The 18,812-nt window shown below is 38.7% G+C and overlaps 1 protein-coding gene across 1 annotated transcript in view; it reads left to right on the forward strand.

Moving 5' to 3' along the window:
* The window catches only part of loxhd1b (lipoxygenase homology PLAT domains 1b), a gene marked incomplete at its 5' end in the record, with an annotated part of 52,759 nt that overhangs the window by 26,072 nt on the left and 7,875 nt on the right, over positions 1 to 18,812 (forward strand). The window contains 15 exons of the mRNA XM_084390294.1: positions 1,107 to 1,252; positions 1,732 to 1,836; positions 1,940 to 2,068; positions 4,466 to 4,630; positions 6,122 to 6,303; positions 7,131 to 7,247; positions 7,504 to 7,666; positions 8,194 to 8,348; positions 9,340 to 9,549; positions 10,360 to 10,486; positions 13,038 to 13,246; positions 14,109 to 14,294; positions 15,931 to 16,058; positions 16,588 to 16,705; positions 18,151 to 18,328. Of these exons, the coding sequence (XP_084246420.1) occupies positions 1,107 to 1,252; positions 1,732 to 1,836; positions 1,940 to 2,068; positions 4,466 to 4,630; positions 6,122 to 6,303; positions 7,131 to 7,247; positions 7,504 to 7,666; positions 8,194 to 8,348; positions 9,340 to 9,549; positions 10,360 to 10,486; positions 13,038 to 13,246; positions 14,109 to 14,294; positions 15,931 to 16,058; positions 16,588 to 16,705; positions 18,151 to 18,328 (2,318 nt within the window). The remainder of the gene's footprint in view (positions 1 to 1,106; positions 1,253 to 1,731; positions 1,837 to 1,939; positions 2,069 to 4,465; positions 4,631 to 6,121; positions 6,304 to 7,130; positions 7,248 to 7,503; positions 7,667 to 8,193; positions 8,349 to 9,339; positions 9,550 to 10,359; positions 10,487 to 13,037; positions 13,247 to 14,108; positions 14,295 to 15,930; positions 16,059 to 16,587; positions 16,706 to 18,150; positions 18,329 to 18,812) is intronic.

Raw genomic sequence — 18,812 nt, forward strand, 5'->3', positions numbered from 1 at the left:
CACAACGCACACACACTTTGCTTCTCTCATCTACACAGATACAGCAGTTCTCATTTTTAGAAAACCATACATTATTACAAGGAAAAATATTCCACACGAGGGAAATCATTGTTGTGTCCATGAAGATGTGAAAAAATAGGCATAAATCTAGCTTACACATTTACCCAAATTATTATACGCCTGTTTAACCGAAGCTAATTTGTGTGTGTTTCTCCATCCCCAATGTCACTTCTCTGTGTTTTAATGGCCCTGACGAGAACGCCGGTCTCCTCGGCTGTGAACCGCTCCTGGCAAATCCGCCGTTATAATAGCAATCCGCCATGGAACAAGCACACCTGCTCTTAAAGGGAATGTGAGATGTCGCTCTGATTGCTTTATTTCACGTTACCCCCAAACCACACCTATGAGTAATGAAGCTACTTCAGACCAACACATTTTAGATTTGCGTCGGGCGCAAGAGTCATTTATCCCGCCGGTATAATAGCAACAGCACCTGAGATCTGCCCACAAAGTTACTTGCGTTTCGCGCTTGATACTTGCGTTTCAGATCGTTAAAATAAGGCCCTATATATATATATATAGTGTGTATATATTCAAACAAAATCCTGTCATCCAGCATCTCCTCCTTTCCTCTTTCATCCTCATCCTTTTCACCAAAAGTGTGTTTTATGTGGAAAGATCAATACAGTACAAAGAACATAAAAAAAATGTAGGATGTTGGAAAAGAACAATGTCTCTTCTGTTCACCAAATGCTTTTTAATCTTCACTATTGCTTCAATGCAAATGAACAAGCGCGCTGTTATTAGTTGTGTAGTGACGTGTGTGTTCAAGTCAGATATGAGCAGATTCTGCGCAATACGCTGTATTTAATAAATCATGATGACTCACGAGTATTTGCGCTAAATCTGTGCAGATTTGGCTTACACGAACTTCCCCAGCAAAGTGAGTAACACGCCAAATTGGCCCGTGATCTGACAGCGTTTCCCGCCACAGTTGATTTTTACCCGCATTCGGCGGGTTTGCGGATGTTCATTTTAAACCCTGGTCACGATACACAGAACGGCCATGAACGCGTCTCACAGCTTCATATCGGGTTACGCTGCAGGTATTACTTCCCCTGTAATCGCTGGTTAGCGGTTGATGAAGATGATGGTCAGATTGCCCGAGAGCTCGTCCCTGTGGATGAGGCCTTCATGAGGAAGGACGAGGACGAGGAGGAGTCCGGGGCCACACTGGGATTGGAGCAGAAAGGTGAAAGAAATAGTTTTTTGGCTTTACTAATCATGCATTATTTCCCCATATTCTCCATTGTTGCGGCTCCTCTCTTCCCAGTCTGTCAGTAACGCTCTGTTTACTTCCTGTCTCTATGAAGCCCCTCCTTCTGAAAAGCACACTGTGCTCTGATTGGTCGGCTGGAGCAGTGTGTTGTGATTGGTCGAGCGCTTTGAATGTGTTTGGGAAATTTCCCGCCCCTAATTACCATAACCACTAGTTTCAACACACTACTAACTAACTCAACCAGGCCGCGCCCCTTTATCCCGCATATTAATTATTTAAATGAGGAGATTGTGACGTGTTCCCAGAAGAAAAATCAAGATATTTGTTTTGGAAAACAAGACAGAAATCATATTTATCAACTGCAAATATAATTAACTGTGATCAGTTTTGTCTATCTGACTAAGTGATCATTATTTAATTTTTTATTTCTTCTCCGTATTTTTTGTTTGTAGCGATGTCGACAACATACACGCTGAGGATCAAGACAGGAGAGAAGAAACACGCAGGAACAGACGCCAATGTGTTTGCGATCCTGTTTGGAGAGAATGACGACACAGGTGACGAAACACACGCTTCTGTTAAATACTGAAACTGTTCCTCACACCGTCCTCTGATCATTTAAATGGCTTTTCTCGGTTTCTTCTCACATTAAATGAACAGGAATCATCAACCTGAAAGCCTCTAAATCACACAAAAACAAGTTTGAGAAGGGAATGATCGACGAGTTCACCGTGGAGGCCGTAGATCTCGGAGAACTCCAGAAACTGAGGATCGGCCATGATGAAGGAGGTGAGTGACACGTGAGCGACAGCACATGATGGTGCGTTCATGTCATGTCGGAAAGATCGTGTTTATGAGTTGATCGAACACGAACTCCTCCACAAAGTCAGAAATACCAGTGGGAAGCTTGGGAAGGGTTAGTGAGAAACATGTGTTACTTATAGGTTTTTAACAAATTACATTCTCAGGCTTTTTTATTTACAGCAAAATAAACGAATTGCCTGCACAAAAGATAAAATCAGTGCATCAATATAATATGTAACGATAAAGTTTGCAGTGGCTTCATAAGTTAATTAAAGCAAAACACACCTGATGCACATTCTTTGTTCTTCATTTTCTAGAAGTAGAGTTGGAAAAACTTGTGTAGTTATTAAAAGAAGTCGTATTACGCCCTTTTACGAAGTCTTGATTTAGTTTTTGGGGTGTACTAGAACATGTTTTCATGCTTGATTGTTCAAAAAACGCATTATTTTTCACATATTTTACATTATTACAGCTCCTCTCTCCCCAGTCTGGTTGAACGCGTAGTTTTCGCTGAAGCTCTTCCTTCCGAAATACGAAATGTGCTGTGATTGGTTAGCTGGCCCAGTGTGTTGTGATTGACAGCACTTAGCGTGTGTTCGGGGAAATGTCCTGTCCCTTCATAACCGCTAGCTCTGCTCAGATGTAAATATTAACCATGGCGTCAATTCCAAACCATTTCGAGCCCGATTCAGACCCTGACAATGTTAACAAACAAGAGGATCGTGCTGAATGGATTTCACAGGACGTTTCAGAGTGGTATGTTTTTTTATGTAATTTTCTTATAGAAATATAAGAAAGATATAGAAATATCTAATATTTCTTCTCTAATGCTATCCACCATTTAGTCATATTTATCAGAAAACTATGGTAATACAAACAGTAATCACAGAATCATGGTTAATTTTCCTAAGGGCCGGTGAACATTCTTACAAAAGCTCCAGTAAACACTACATCAATACTGTAATGTTAGTTAGCAGGCGAGCGGTGTTCGTTTACATCATAGTTATAGTAGCAACTACATAAAGCTTATAATTGAAACTGTCAATAGAAAACACAATTACAATTGATGAGACATGCTTACAAGTTTTGATCCATAAACAACAGATTGTCCCGACATATTTGGAACGGCTCCGTCTCTCAGGAGAAGCTTTTGTGCGTATGGCCTGCATATACTCTCTTCTGGAAGCTGTTCTCTGTAAAATGTGCAGCGCACAGACAAACGTTGAGGTCATAATCTTCAGGAACAGTGTTCAAAATATATTTTAACACTTTTTCCGGGGTGTAAAAAACAGTGACAGCAACTCTTCCTCTTCTCTAAAGCAGCCCAACATGGCCTCATCTCTGTGTTCCCGGGGGCGGGGTTTATGTAAATGTTAGGGTTTGTGATGTCACCAACCCAGGAAGAAGCTCGTTGTAGTTCCTACCAGCTGTTTGTTGTAGTCCTTAAAGAGCGATTACTGTAAAAGAAAATCTCCCTTTGCATTAAACTGTGTTTGCGTCGTAACTTTGCAGATGTTGTTTATACTCAAACAGCAACATTACACACTAACTAAAGTTAGAAAAGTCAAATCATAATCAAGGAGCCCTTTAAGAGAAGGTGCTCCGCCATCTTGCTCTGACTTCCCAACTCGTAAATACGAACCTCCCAGCAGGACTTGAGGAGAGAGTGACAGCTGGGATTGAATCAGACAGGATTCGCTCGAGTGCTTGCAACCGTTCGTCACCCGCCTGGTGTTAGTTTGCCTGGCATCTTTACAGAAACGCTCTGAATGGCCACTGTTGTTCTTGTTGTACATCATCAACACACAGGAAATACATCACGAATGAACCTCTAACGTTCCTAGACAACAGTGAGGATAAACTGAGATCAAATTAAGAATTTAAGCTGAAGATATCATCTGAAATATTATGTGTATGGACCCGTTATATTTGCACTGACTGGTCTTCCATCTGCATCTTAAATCCACTTTAACAAATGTCAAGTCAAGTCACATTTATTTATATAGCGTTTTTCACAACACAGAGAGTTTCACAGCAGCTTTACAGAGATAACAGGAAAATAATGCAACAAAGTTTGTGTCTAGAAGAAAATAGCGTCACAGTCCAGCTTAAGTAAGTTCAGTGATGGTTCATTTCCATTGTAAAAAAGTTATTAATTTAGTTCATTTATATATATATATAGCCGCTCTGGAGAAAACACAGCTCAGTTCAGTTCTCATATAATGATGTCAATGCAGGAGATCAATAATATTGTTTAATATATCAAATTAAATGAAATAGTGCTTTTATATATACATATTACTCTTTGCACTTCTGGCTAAAGCATGACTGGAGTATCCCGGGAACATGCCGGCCGGTATCACGGATGTGTGTGTTTTTCAGGAGGCTCGGCGGGTTGGTTCCTGGACTGGGTGGAGATTGACGCTCCTTCTCAAGGACAGAGACTTCGCTTCCCATGCGGACGCTGGCTGGACCGAGGAGAAGATGACGGAGCCGTCGTCCGAGATCTGTATCCCGCCGAGCTGCAGACTGAGCTTTACACGCCATGTGAGAGACGAGAAAGAGATTAATTTACTCGTCCTTTGCTTCCATTAACACTGTTTAGCTGATTAGAAACTAGGGGTGTAACGATACCCTCATGTCACAGTTCGATACATGTCACGATACTGAACTCACAATACGATATTATTGCGATACTCCGAGACATTTGATAAAAGGGTAACAAAAAATTAACTGTTGATTAAAATGCTAGATTTGGTATTACATTGGGTGTGTAGATTAATTGGTTTGGACTTGGAAACCCAACGAACAGGACAATAGAGACGCCAGAATAAAAATATTCATGATTCTGAAGCTGAAAACAGAATTATTCCCCCATTGAATTATTATACATTATAATCAACAGTATATATAGTAGTTTAATGTAGTTCTGACACTAAAACTCTGTAAACTGTGTAATTTTTGTAAAACAGTAATTTTTATTTTGGGTGAACTATCCACGATACATATTGTTGTGTTTTTGTATTGCGATATATTGTGACACCCCTATTAGAAACAGATGCACTGCAAAAAATGACTTTCTTCTAGGATTGAGTATCGTTTGAATTTTAACGATTCTGCTTATCGATTCTTATCGATTCCTAATTTCGGTTCCAATATGGTAATAAAACCCCTAAGATATCATTCACATTTAGTCTTATTGCAAAACATTAAATTGTAGCTGAATATCATGAACAAAAATCAATGGGCTATAAACACTTACGCAAAGGAACTTTTGCATGTGGTTTAAAAATACCATCGAAAAAAAAACTAGCCGAACTAAAACACATTTCAAGCATTATTTAAGACAAGTAAACACTCAGTAATTAAAAAAGAACAAATTAAAAATTAGCAGTCACAACAAATAAATACAGCTGAACAAATATACGATTGAAATTAACAGTGTTTTAAGATTTTCATTATTCCGGTACAGAATCTAATCAAATGAAAAAATAACACTGCACTTTATAAATAAAATATACATTACAATAGTTACATAAGTTAATTCAGTCAAGAACAAGTTCTTTTCTCTTTGTCTTCTGTTGTTTGATTAGTGTTACTAGAGACGGCAGCAGGAATATTAGGCTGCTGTCACTTTAAGAGCTAAACGGGTCCAATATACTGTTACACGCGCCTGCAGCACAGAAAACAGTTGAATGGTTTAAAATCACATTAAAAGCACATTTTCTGTGAGTCGTCCAGTGCTTGACTGGTTTAAAGTCATATTGAAATGCACACAAAGGAGTCGATAAGAGGAATCGAAATTTACATTTTATAACAAGTATCTGATTCCTGATCTCAAGTATTGGATTCTAGAATTGGAATCGATTTTCGATTCCCAACCCTACTTTTTTCCTCAGTGTTTCTGTCTTGTTTTCCAGCACAAATATCTAAACATTCCTAAACCAAGATACGTTGACTGAAGATATTAAGTCTGAAAAATGAATAAATAGATTTATTTGAATATGTGTTTTTGTTCACCCTGTCCTTCACCTGTAGTCGTTCCCTATGAGATAACCACCTTCACGAGCGACGTCTTCGCCGCGGGGACGGACGCGAACGTCTTCATAGTCCTGTACGGTCAGAAGGGCCTAGCAACGCAGCAGAAGTACCTGTGCGTCAACAAGAGAGAGAGACGCTTGGCATTTGAGAGATCAGCAGAAGACATGTTCATAGTGGAGGTGAGCGTCTACCATCAGTGTTAAAGTTGAGCAGGTCTTTTCTTCCCTATTGAGTCGTATATCCGAGTGAAACGTGGAACAAGAACAAATGTGGGCGGGGCTTGATTTTGTCTGTGGGGAATTGATTGGATGGTTGTGGTTTGCTATTGGTGGATCTCATGTGAGTGACAGGTTGCCCCGCCCACATCATCAGAGAAGAGAAGAGATGCTGCAAGAGGATCTTATTCTGATTCAAGATCACCAGGAACATCAATTTAACACAATAATTATGATGTGCACGGATAAATAATTTATAGTAAATACCAGTAATATACCATAAATACCACCCTGAGCACCCTACTGCATAGCAACTCCTTAGCAACCACATAGCAACACACTAGCAACCACCCCAGTATCCTAGCAAACACATAGCAACACCCTAGCAACCACTCAGAATACCTAGCAACCGCAAAGCAACACCCTAGCAACCACTCACCTAACAACCACTCAGAATACCTTAGCAACCGTATAGCAACACCCTAGCAACCGCATAGCAGCACCTTAGCCACCACCCCAAGTACCCTAGCAACCGCTTAGCAACACCCTTGAAACCACCCAGAACACCCTACTAAGCGCATAGCAACACCCTAGCAACCACCCTAGCATCTATCTATCTCTCTCTTAAAAATTCTGCCTTTTGAAACTTCTACTTAAGTAAAACTAAAACTACTTCAAACTTTCTGGCTGCATTCTCAAGCCAACTTAAAGCTTGTCTACAAACTTTTTTTTATCTAGTTGTCCATTATGATTAAGTCTCAGTCGGTGTTGTTCTGTGTCTCTCTGCGAAGCTGGAAGACATTGGAGACATCATCGAGAAGATCCGCATCGGACACGATAACAAGGGGACGAACCCCGGCTGGCATCTGGACAGAGTGGAAATCAGAAGACTTTTAAGAAAAGGAAAGGTAACTTAAGTTAGGCTACGCTTCCACCCGCCTATTTTTATGCAAATTTGGGACATTGCTGGATGGAAACGCTCATAAATGTGCATTAAAAACATACTGAGGTGGATCATTGTTTTCTCCGATAAGAAGACGTGCACATAAACTGAGTAAATCATGGGCTCATTTTTATTTTTGGGTGAACTACTCCTTTAAGATGATCAGGTTATATCTATCAGTATTAGAGAAGATCAGCGTTGTGAGCGGTGTGTTTGTCCAGGGTTCGGAGACCACCATCTTCCCCTGCGAGCGCTGGCTGGCCAGGTCCGAGGACGATGGGGAGACGGTGAGAGAGCTGGTGCCGTCGGACATCATCACGGAGAAGCTTCTGAGAGACGGCACGCTCAAACACAGCGAGATCGAGGTGGAGGACGCTCTCGAGAGTACGTCATCACTGACACTTTACTACCAGCTCTCATTTCTTCACTCTAGTTTTAATCAAGCGTGCAGCACAAGTGCTGAAAAGTGAAGCCGAAGCGCCTCGATCGCCCCCTGGTGGCTGGTCCCAGTATAAGTCATAAGCCCCGCCCTCCCCATGTAGTCTAATGGGATGCGATGGAAACTAAACAATCAAATTACACTTCAAATAATTTTTTCCCAAAGATGTTTTCCGTCATTTTAGGTAGTGTTTATCATGCTGGTTTACGTTTAAGTGTTTTTAGAAATAAGTTTGGTCTTAGTTAGTTATATGATTCTATAAAAATGGGAATGTGACGTCATGATTGACAGCTGTGATTGACAGCTCCTCTTAATGAAGTAGTAACTGAGGCTGAGTTATTGTGTTACTGAGGCAGAATGTTGTTCATTGTGTGTGTGTGTGTGTGTGTGTGTGTGTGTGTGTGTGTGTGTGTGTGTGTGTGTGTGTGTGTGTGTGTGTGTGTGTGTGTGTGTGTTCTGCCTCTCCCTTCAGCTCACACGTACACAGTAACGGTGAGGACGGGCGACATGTACGGCGCCGGAACCGATGCTAACGTCTTCCTGACGGTGTACGGGGATCTGGGAGACACCGGAGAACGAAAGCTCAGCAAGTCTGAGAGCAGCAGCAACAAGTTTGAGAGAGGAGCCGTGAGTCCTGAAACTGAGTTATTATTCATAATCTGTTCAAGATTTTGCAGTCATACGGCATAGTCGTGCCTGGAGTTGACTGTTTTATTTGCGATAATAATGCAATGAAACATGACAGAATCACTTTTGTCCGGAAGAAATTATGAACACATGCAAAAACAATGCAGAGAACCAATGAAATATTAATAACTGATTATGTTGTAGTCAGTGTTTGCTTTGTTTCAAATGCTTTTTTTTGGCACAGTGAAATAAAACCTGTAGCTGTAGTTTGCCAAATAATGTTGTCAGATAAATACCTCAACCAAGTTTAGTGTTTTGTTCTTTCCTCATATTTAAAATATCAAAAAACTAAATATATAAAATATGTCCTCATATTTTCATGGTTTGATCGAACTTTTAGGGTCATTAAAAACAAACATTCCCACATAGATTTTAGACACTACTGTGTGTATATATGTACACACACTCACTCACACTCACTCACACACTCACTCACACTCACTAACACACACACACACACACACTCACACTCACTCACACTCACTCACACACTCACTCACACTCACTAACACACACACACACACACACACACACACACACACACACACTCACACACACACTTCAAAATGAAGTGAGTTTGTGTTTAAAACAAGAACAATATCCCAATGGAGTCTGAGAAATAATACCGTTTTCACTTTGAATTAAGTTTATTTTTCTGACTCCATTGTCAGATATTTGTTCTTGTTTTAATCACAAACTCACTTCATTTTGATGCATTTTTCAGTCTTAATATCTTCAGTCATTTCTCTTCTCCAGTAAATGTCTCTTGATTTAAGAATGTTTAGATATTTGAGCTGGAGAACGAGACAGAAACACTGAGGAAGAACCTCATGTTTTGCGGTTTGGTGAACATGTTCTAGAAGACTCTGAATTAAGGTTTCCCAGCTGAGAATCATCCTGGCTCCAGATTCACTCAGTTGTGTGTGTATAGGTGGATAAGTTCAGCATTGAGGCGGTGGATCTGGGTCTGGTGTTTAAGATCCGGATCCGGCACGACGACTCCGGGGCCGGGGCCGACTGGTACCTGGATCAGGTGGAGCTGGTGGACACGGACACGGAAGAGGTTTACATGTTCCTGTGCGAACGCTGGCTCTCCAGGAAGAAGGAGGACAAGCGCATCGAGAGGACCTTCTTCGTCAAGGTGTGATTATCATTCTTCATCAATCACACTGAGACCAAACACATTCATCACAAGCTCAGATTCTGCTGGATTATTACACACACTAACAAAACCACAAATCATCTGTGAAGTCTTAACGATTTTACCTGTTTTATTACCATTTTTATAATAAAAAAATATTGTTTTATTACCGTTTTACTGTATAGTAAGGTCCCATTAGTGGCTGTTTAGTTAATGCATTAACATTAATGAATGATGATCAATACATTTATTACAGTATTTATTAATCTTTGTAAACATTAGTCAATAAAAATACAGCTGTCAGCTCAGGTTAGGGTTATTATTGCTCAGATTCTGCTTTTCTTACTTAGTATTTTTGTCTTGTTTCCAGTCCAAATATCAAAAAATTCTTAAATCAAGATGCATTTACTAGATGAGTAAAATTACATGAGATATTATGTCTTGTTTTCTAGGCAAATAAATCAAAATTAAGAGAGTTGTTGCTTAAAACAAGCTAAATTATCTGCCAATGGGGTGAGAAAAATAATCTTGTTTCTGTTTGAATTAACATAATTTTTCTTTACACTAAGCGTACGTTTTCACGACAACGATGTGCTTAAAACGGAGAAGTTTTCCGCGTACAGACGACACCATTGTTAAATGACACCATAATTAAAAAGAAATGATTGATTAACAAAAGAAAAGGACTCGGCCTGAACTTCATCCAAAACAAAGTCTTATGGAGCCTCTGAGTGAAAATATTAACTTTTTTTTTTTGCTTCACACATGTAAAACACATCTTTAATCCACACATCGCTGTTGTATATCCAGGGCTACGAGGGCGAGAGGAACTCTCAGAACGTGAAGAAGAGCATGCAGAACTCTAAAGCAGGGCTGGACGGCAACATGAACAAGAAGAAGAAGAAGAAGAAGGCTGTGATAATGGACGAGGGTCCGAGTGAGTTCATGCACTCGTTTCTCTGCCGTCTCTGAAGTGTGTGTGCAGCTCTCAGACCAAGGGCGTAGAATGACACGTCCCGACCAATATGCAGCGATACTGAATTGTCCTTAGCAATCATTTTGATAAATATATATCATATATATATATATATACAGGGTTTGAAATAAACTTTTTCACTCACCGGCCAATTTGGCTACTAAATGTTTAAGTTACCGGCCATTCAGAACTTCTACTAGCCAAAAGAAAAAAGAAACTATAACTAGTTTAACTATAACTATACCAAACTATAACTAGCCATAGCCTATATATATATACAGCTTAGCCTAAATATATCATTTGAATTTCATACATTCATTTATACATTCATTTCTTATAAAAAAAAATCCTGTCATCCAGCATCTCCTCCCTTCTTTCATCCTCTTCCTTTTTTTTTCACCAAAATGTGTTTAATGTGGACGGATCAATAAGAACATTAAAAAAAAAATTGGGATGTTGGAAAATAACAATGTCTCTTCTGTTCACCAAATGCTTTTTAATCTTCACTATTGCTTCAATGCAAATGAACGAGCACACTGTAATTTGTTGTGTAGTGACGTGTGTGTTCAAGTAAGCCAGATATGAGCAGATTCTGCAATACGCTGTATTTAATAAATCATGATATACCCTGTATATATTTATAGCATTATATTTGTAACCACTGTTGTTGTAATTTTGGAAACATCTGAAATGGGTCATACCGTTGACATTCCCAGAGAAGTCAAAGTAAATACGTAAGAAATCTGCGCTCTTTCCAGTAAAGTAAGTGTTTGAAACATAGTCTACGTGCACACTTCAGTTTAATGAGAAAGTTTAAGCAAACTTAAAAACAACACAGTAAAGGTAAAGGTAAATCTCTGTTAGACTGCCTCCTTGTCATCTTTACCTTTAACTTATAATATTACAGAATTGATTAACAAATTCAATTCAGTTCAATAACAGTATAAATGTTGCAAAATGCCTTAATTATGAAACAAATTCAGTTCAGTAACAGGTTCAATGTTGCAAAATTCATCAATTATGAAACTAATTCAGTTCAAAATTCATCAATTATGAAACAAATTCAATTCTGTTCAGTAACAGGTTCAATGTTGCAAAATTCATCAATTATGAAACAAAAACAAAGTTCTGGCATGAAACTCTAGATGCTGCAGACTAATAGGTCCTTTTACTCACCTGTTCATAATCACATCGTTATCTATAGGGCGCAGCTGATTGGTTCCTGCCGTATCAGTAGCCAATGAGCTCGATGCTCATCCTTCAAATACTTGAGTAGTCAATATAGACTAAAAACCTTAAAGCCCCACTGAAGTGCCTTGGAACGCACAGCTTTGTTTGATGCGTTGATGTAATTTCCACTGAAACAGGAAGTTAAGGTGGGACATATTGAATGGCTCCTCCCCCTTTTCAAATAGCCAATAGCATTTAGTTTCCCTCAACGACTTGACAGCACCACGGAAGCGAATCCGAGCGCTGATGATATGCTGGATTCAATAATAGAAGTGTGATTAAATTCTTGCCATTTTCATTCTTAACCAACGTACGGTTGGAAAACGGAATAAAACTCGAGCGTTTGAGCAACCGAACACGCACCCCAACACATATGACGTTAAATTTAACATTTAATTTAATATTCAACAATAGTATTGATCTCCTGCATTGACAATATTATACAGGAACTGACTGTTTACTCCAGAGCGGCTATATATATATATATATATATAAATGAACTAAATTAATAACTTTTTTACAATGGAAATGAACCATCACTGAACTTCCTTAAGCTGGACTGTGACGCTATTTTCTTCTGGAAACAAACTCTGCATTATTCTCCTGTTATCTCTGTAAAGCTGCTGTGAAACTCTGTGCTGTAAAAAGCGCTGTATAAATAAATGTGACTTGACTTGACTTGACCCATATTGCTCTGCGACGTGTCAACGGTAGTGATGTCCGGTTCATGAGCGAATCGTTCTTTTGAACCGGTTCTTTTTAGTGAACCGGTCGAACCAGTTCACCAAATCGAACTCAATCGTTCAAAACAGTTCGCGCCTTTAATGTCAATCCCTAAATAAAGTGTTTTTCTTGTGCTTTTTATATCCCCACCAATGTCCAAATCAAACCTACATCCTTCGCCTGTTTTGTTATTGCCGGAGTTATACTCATGTTATACTCATCCGAAACTCATGTGAAGGCTCCGCCCTCTTCTGAACGGAGGCGGAGCAGCAGCTCACACCCAAAAAAGGGCACATTTGACAAGCTGTAATAAATGATCTGGGGGATTTTGAGCTGAAATTCCACAGACACATTCTGAGGACACCATAGATTTATATCACATCTTGTGAAAAGGGGCATAATATGTCACCTTTAATGTCACCTTTAATGTCAATCCCCCAGAATTTAATGTCAATCCCCCCTCAACAATAAAGTTTTTTCTTCTGCTTTTATGTCCCCACAAATGTCCAAATGAAATCTTCATCCTTGTCTCAGACGCTGTGTGTTGTTGTTTCGACAGTGATCCCGTACCACTTCACGGTGTCGACGGGAGCCGATCGCGACGCCAGCACCAGCAGTCGGGTCTACGTGATCATCATGGGACCCAGCGATCTGGAGACGGAGCGGATCTGGCTGGATCTGCCCGACGGGAAGAAGTGCTTCGCCAGCGGAGGAATGGAGCATTTCATGAGCTACGGACTCGACGTGGGCGAGATCAAGAGAGTCGAGGTGAGACTCGGTCACAATAGCGTTATTATGATGATCTTTACTGTGTCTAAGAGTCTCTTCTGTATCAAAAATACAGGAAAAACAGCGAAATATTATTGCAATGTAAAACAGCTGTTTTCTAATAAATATTACAAGTTATTTCTACAGCACTTTATATAATACAGGTTGATTCAAAGCAGCTTCAACAGGAAAATAACAGCGTACATGTTATGCTGGTACATGAATTACTAAACAAATTCAATTCTGTTCAATAACAGGGTCAATGTTGCAAAATTCATCAATTATCAAACAGATTCAATTCTGTTCAATAACAGGGTCAATGTTGCAAAATTCATCAATTATCAAACAAATTCAATTCTGTTCAATAACAGTCAATGTTGCAAAATTCATCAATTATCAAACAGATTCAATTCTGTTCAATAACAGGGTCAATGTTGCAAAATTCATCAATTATCAAACAGATTCAATTCTGTTCAATAACAGGGTCAATGTTGCAAAATTCATCAATTATCAAACAAATTCAATTCTGTTCAATAACAGGGTCAATGTTGCAAAATTCATCAATTATGAAACAAATTCAATTCTGTTCAATAACACCTCATACATTTTATTTTAATAGAAAGTTCAAAAGAACAGCGTTTATTTGAAATAGAATCTTTTGTAACATTATAAATGTCACTGATGACATTTATGATGATGATCAATTTAATTTGATGAATAAAAGTATTAATTTCTGTAAATAAACCCCAGACATCATCTAGTGATCATGGCTGCAGAAATTCAGAGCGTGTTTGCATGACCTGATTTACATCGTGAGCAAATAAAGGAGATTTGTCGGATCTTTCTGTGTTCCCGTTTTCAGCTGGGCCACAACGGAGCGACTCCGGAAAGCTGCTGGCTGGTGGATGAGCTCTCGGTGGGCGTTCCCACGAAAGGGATTCAGTACAACTTTCTGTGCAAGTGCTGGCTGGCCAAAGACAGAGGAGACGGTCTGACGGCCCGAGTCTTCAACATACTGGACGCCACAACCATCAGCATCATCCGAAAGGTGCAGGCGCCCGTGAAGTGTGTGTGTGACTCTCGGGGTCGCAAACACAGTTTCAGGAGTGACGACCGCATTTAAGGATGGACGTTTAAATGATCGTTCCGTCTCGCTCCAGAAACTGGGATGATTGACACCGCTGTAACCATAGCAACGTCCTGGCATTCTGTGCTTTTCCATGTGCTATTTTTTATTCTACAGCATCTAAAAATACTGCAGTTTTAAGCTCGTTTCCGCCACAGAATAAAACATTTTAGAAAATAATTGCGACTTTTTATCTTACAATTGCGAATTTATATCTGGCAATTCTGACTTTATAATGTACAATTGGGAGATATAAAGTCAGAATTGTGTGATATAAAAAATAGCAATTGCATGTTATAAAGTCAGAATTAATTGTGTGATATAAAGTTGCATTTGCTCGTTATGAAGTCAGAATTGCGTGACATTTTAACTAAAGCACCGTCGTTATAAGCAAAGTCCAAAACACTCATAAAACAATCAACTTTATAGAGTTATATAGAGCATTTGAATTTATTTTGGCTTATTATGGGCTTGTTCTTTTTTGCTTTTTTTGTAGCGAGATCTGGCAACACAATTATTATCAGTAATTAATTAAAAACTATTAAAACATTTCTGTTCAAGCTGAAATAACATAAAATATAAATATTAATCAATTAGAAATGTTGCCTTGGCAATAACTGAAATAAGTTTAAGTTGAAGCTCTAAAATTGTTAACTGGAAATAAATAAATGAAACTAAAACGGGAAATAAAAATTATTTGAAAAAAATAATAATAAAATGTCAAAAGCACATAATGAAATTACAAAAAATGTAATTAAAATTAACATGAAAACTAAAAATATAAAGATAAAAGCTATTTAAAAATATTAATAAAACTAAAAATTAAAATAACGTTTTTTCTTGCACATTCAAAAAGGCGTTTAAATGCTTCATTAACTCTTTCCCTGCCAGAATGTTCTAAAAAATAATTAAGTTTCCAGCGAGTGGCAGCATTTTTGATCACTTTTATGGAATATTATGTTGTATGAATATCTGAACATGCAATATATCAAAAGAAAGAACAACAAAAACATTATTCTATAGCTTCATGCATTCTTTTTTTATCAACGCTTGAGTGTGGTTTCTTAAAAAACATTTAGAACAAAAGGCTGAGAGAAAATTAAATTTTTGTCCAAGATTCATGATAAGCAGATTTATTCTGTTTAATATTTGATGATCACGTTATTTTACATGCTCCTATCGCTTGTTTCTGCTCCTCCTTCACCTGTGTTTTGATCCGGATATTCTGTACTCTTTCATGCGTAACAGCGCCACCTACTGTATAACAGTGAAAACACGGATCGCTGGAAAATTCCGTCAATGGCAGGGAAGGAGTTAACAGCCAGTTGTTCAGATCGGTTCCATAAACAATGCATTTCATTTTTGTAAATTGTCACTTGCTGCATTTTTCAGGAGTTGATTTGCTTGTAGAATGCAGTCGTCACTCTGGTGAATGACTGGTGTGTGTGTGTGAGTGTGTGTGTGTGAGTGTGTGTGTGTGTGCAGAACGGGAAAGGTGAAGTGATCTCTTTGTGAAGATTGCAGGTCTGTTACGTCTCATGTTCTCGCTGTTGTTCAGGTGGTTTATGAAGTGACGGTCGTCACGGGTGACACTCAGAACGCTGGAACAGACACCAACATATTCATAACTGTGTTCGGGGCCAATGGGAGCACGGAGGAGATGCTCCTTATGAAAAATGAGGACAGGTACCCATTCACCATCATCCAAATGATTAGTTCTCACACGCACGAAACACACTGGAGAAAGACACACAAATCAAGTTATTTCTACAGCACTTTATACAATACAGGTTGATTCAAAGCAGCTTTAACAGGAAAAAAACTGCGTAAATGTTGCAAAATGAATCAATTATGAAACAAATTCAACTATAAAGCAGCTCTACAGAAGACAATAGTGTCATAATTCAGTTTAATTCAGTTAAATGTTGATTCAATTCAGTTCAATAATAGGGTCAATTTTGCAAACTCATCAATTATAAAAATATCTGTTCAGTTTAATAACAGGTGCAATTTTGCACAATTCATCAATTATGCAAAATTCAGTTTAATAACAGGTTCAATGTTGCAAAGTTCATCAATTATGAAAAATGTTTTGTTCTCATCTGATCAGTGCATAAATTGATAATATTACTGAATGTTAGTTGTTGTTCTAAACACTTATTTTGTAAGCTCTTTAATTGTCTTTTTAAACACACGTCATGTGTGTCTCTCGTAGGTTTGAAAGAGGACAGGAAGACACATTTAACCTGGAGATCGATGACATCGCGCCCCTGAAAAAGCTTCGAGTCCGCATCGACGGGACAGGGAGCCGTCCTGATTGGTTCCTTGATAAGGTCAGTCTGTGATACGAGCATCCAATGAATCTCAAGACGCTCGTATCCAAGGCTTCGTCTACATTAATCCCGATACATTTGAAAACGGTGTTTTCATTTAAAAACGCTCTCCGTCCACATTAGCGTTTCAGGCGTTTATTCACCTAATTCACTGCACGTGCGTGAACTAGAGATGCGCGGTTGGCGGTTACAGCCGCGGACTCCGCGGATAAACCGCGGATTGGGCGGATGACGTGACGAAAAATAATATTTTAATTAAATTCGGGCGGGTGGCGGGCGGTTGAACCAATCAAATGAAAAATATATGTATACACAAATCAGCGGATGGCGGGCGGGTGCGGTTTTGAAAATTGGTCAAAAACGTTGGTGCGGGTGGATGGCGGACGGATGATGAATTTTGTGATGCGGTTGCGGATGAAATAATAGCCCATCCGCGCATCTCTAGCGTGAACCCTCACAGAAGCTCACTGAGATGATACAGACGGAAAAATCTATAATAAAGTTATCGCGCAATTCTTCTGACAGGATCATTTTATTTAGCAGAATATCTCAGCATTCACTGATCGTCCAGGTCGCGCTCACTCACTATTATACAGGTGAAACTCGAAAAATTTGAATATCGTGCAAAAGCTCATGTATTTCAGTAATTCAACTTAAAAGGTGAAACTAACATATTATATAGACTCATTACATGCAAAGTGAGATATTTCAAGCCTTTATTTGTTATAACTTTGATGATTATGGCTTACAGCTTATGCAAATTTTCAACATTTCTGAGATTTTGAATTTAGGGTTTGCATAAGCTGTAAGACATAATCATCAAAGTTATAATAAATAAAGGCTTGAAATATCTCACTTTGCATGTAATGAGTCTATATAATATATTAGTTTCACCTTTTAAGGTGAATTACTGAAGTACATGAGCTTTTGCGCGATATTCAAATTTTTCGAGTTTGTATGTTTGGTCTGAAACGCTAAAACTGTTCTCATGTTTTACTGCAGGACAGCAAATGTGAGTAAATTCTGTCATCTTTGCAGGACTGTGATGTGAAGAGTGTGTGAAGTCACATATTTTAGCAACAGTGTGAAAGTGAACGGCACATAACAGGCACAATACTGATATAAACACGAACATGCGTCACATGACTAAACTTACCTCATCGTTTCTACATACCTCAGTTTTCACAGTCCACACTACAACACCAAAACACCGTTTTCAAATTCATCCACTTTTCAAAAAGCTTCGCTTTCATCAATATAAACGGCGTCTCAGTGTGACGGAAGGACAAAACGGAGAGAAAAAGATGCGTTTTCAAACTGAAGCGTATTAGTGTAGACATGGCCCAAAGCTGTGAGTCTTTTTAATCAGGTTAATCACAACAAAGTGAATGAAACTCATTAAGGGCTACACCTGTAATCCTTCTGGTTCCTGTCACATGACCCAGATGATCATGAGAAACCTGACCACGGAGGAGGTGTACGTCTTCACGTACGAGGAATGGCTCTCCAAGACCAAAGGCCCCAAGAGGACGAAGGTGTGTGAACTCCCGGCCGTGGTGGACGACGAGGAGATGGTGGAGAGGACCACCTACATCATTCAGGTTAAAACCAGTGACCTTACTGGTAGGTGGAGTTCACACGACGCATGCGGGACTGACTGGATCCTAAGCTTGTTTCCCTCACAGAATTAAAGAAATTAAAAAGGCTTTTATCTCACAATTCTCACATTTTGAATTGCGAGGAAAAAAAAGGATTCAAAAGGCAGAATTACCTTTTTATTTTTTATTCCATGGTGGAAACAAACTTCCATATGAAGCAGAAAACATCACTAATATTATAAACAACCATTATGATATTAATGTAACACTGTACAGTAAGGGTCCATTGTTCAGCATTAGTTAAATACGTTTGTTAACGAACTGGTAATGTACATTTCAACATTTACAAATATATTATCAAAATAAAAAGGTTGCCTCTGTTAATATTATTAAGTAACTTTAACAAAGATATAAAAAGTTATGTTAACTAATGGAACCTTATATTAAAATGTTACCATTAATTTTACTGTGTCATTGATGAATAAAATTGATAAATGAGAAAGAAAGCG

The sequence above is a fragment of the Rutilus rutilus genome, assembly GCF_951802725.1.
Source record: "Rutilus rutilus genome assembly, chromosome: 19".
In the NCBI taxonomy this organism is placed as follows: Eukaryota; Metazoa; Chordata; class Actinopteri; order Cypriniformes; family Leuciscidae; genus Rutilus; species Rutilus rutilus.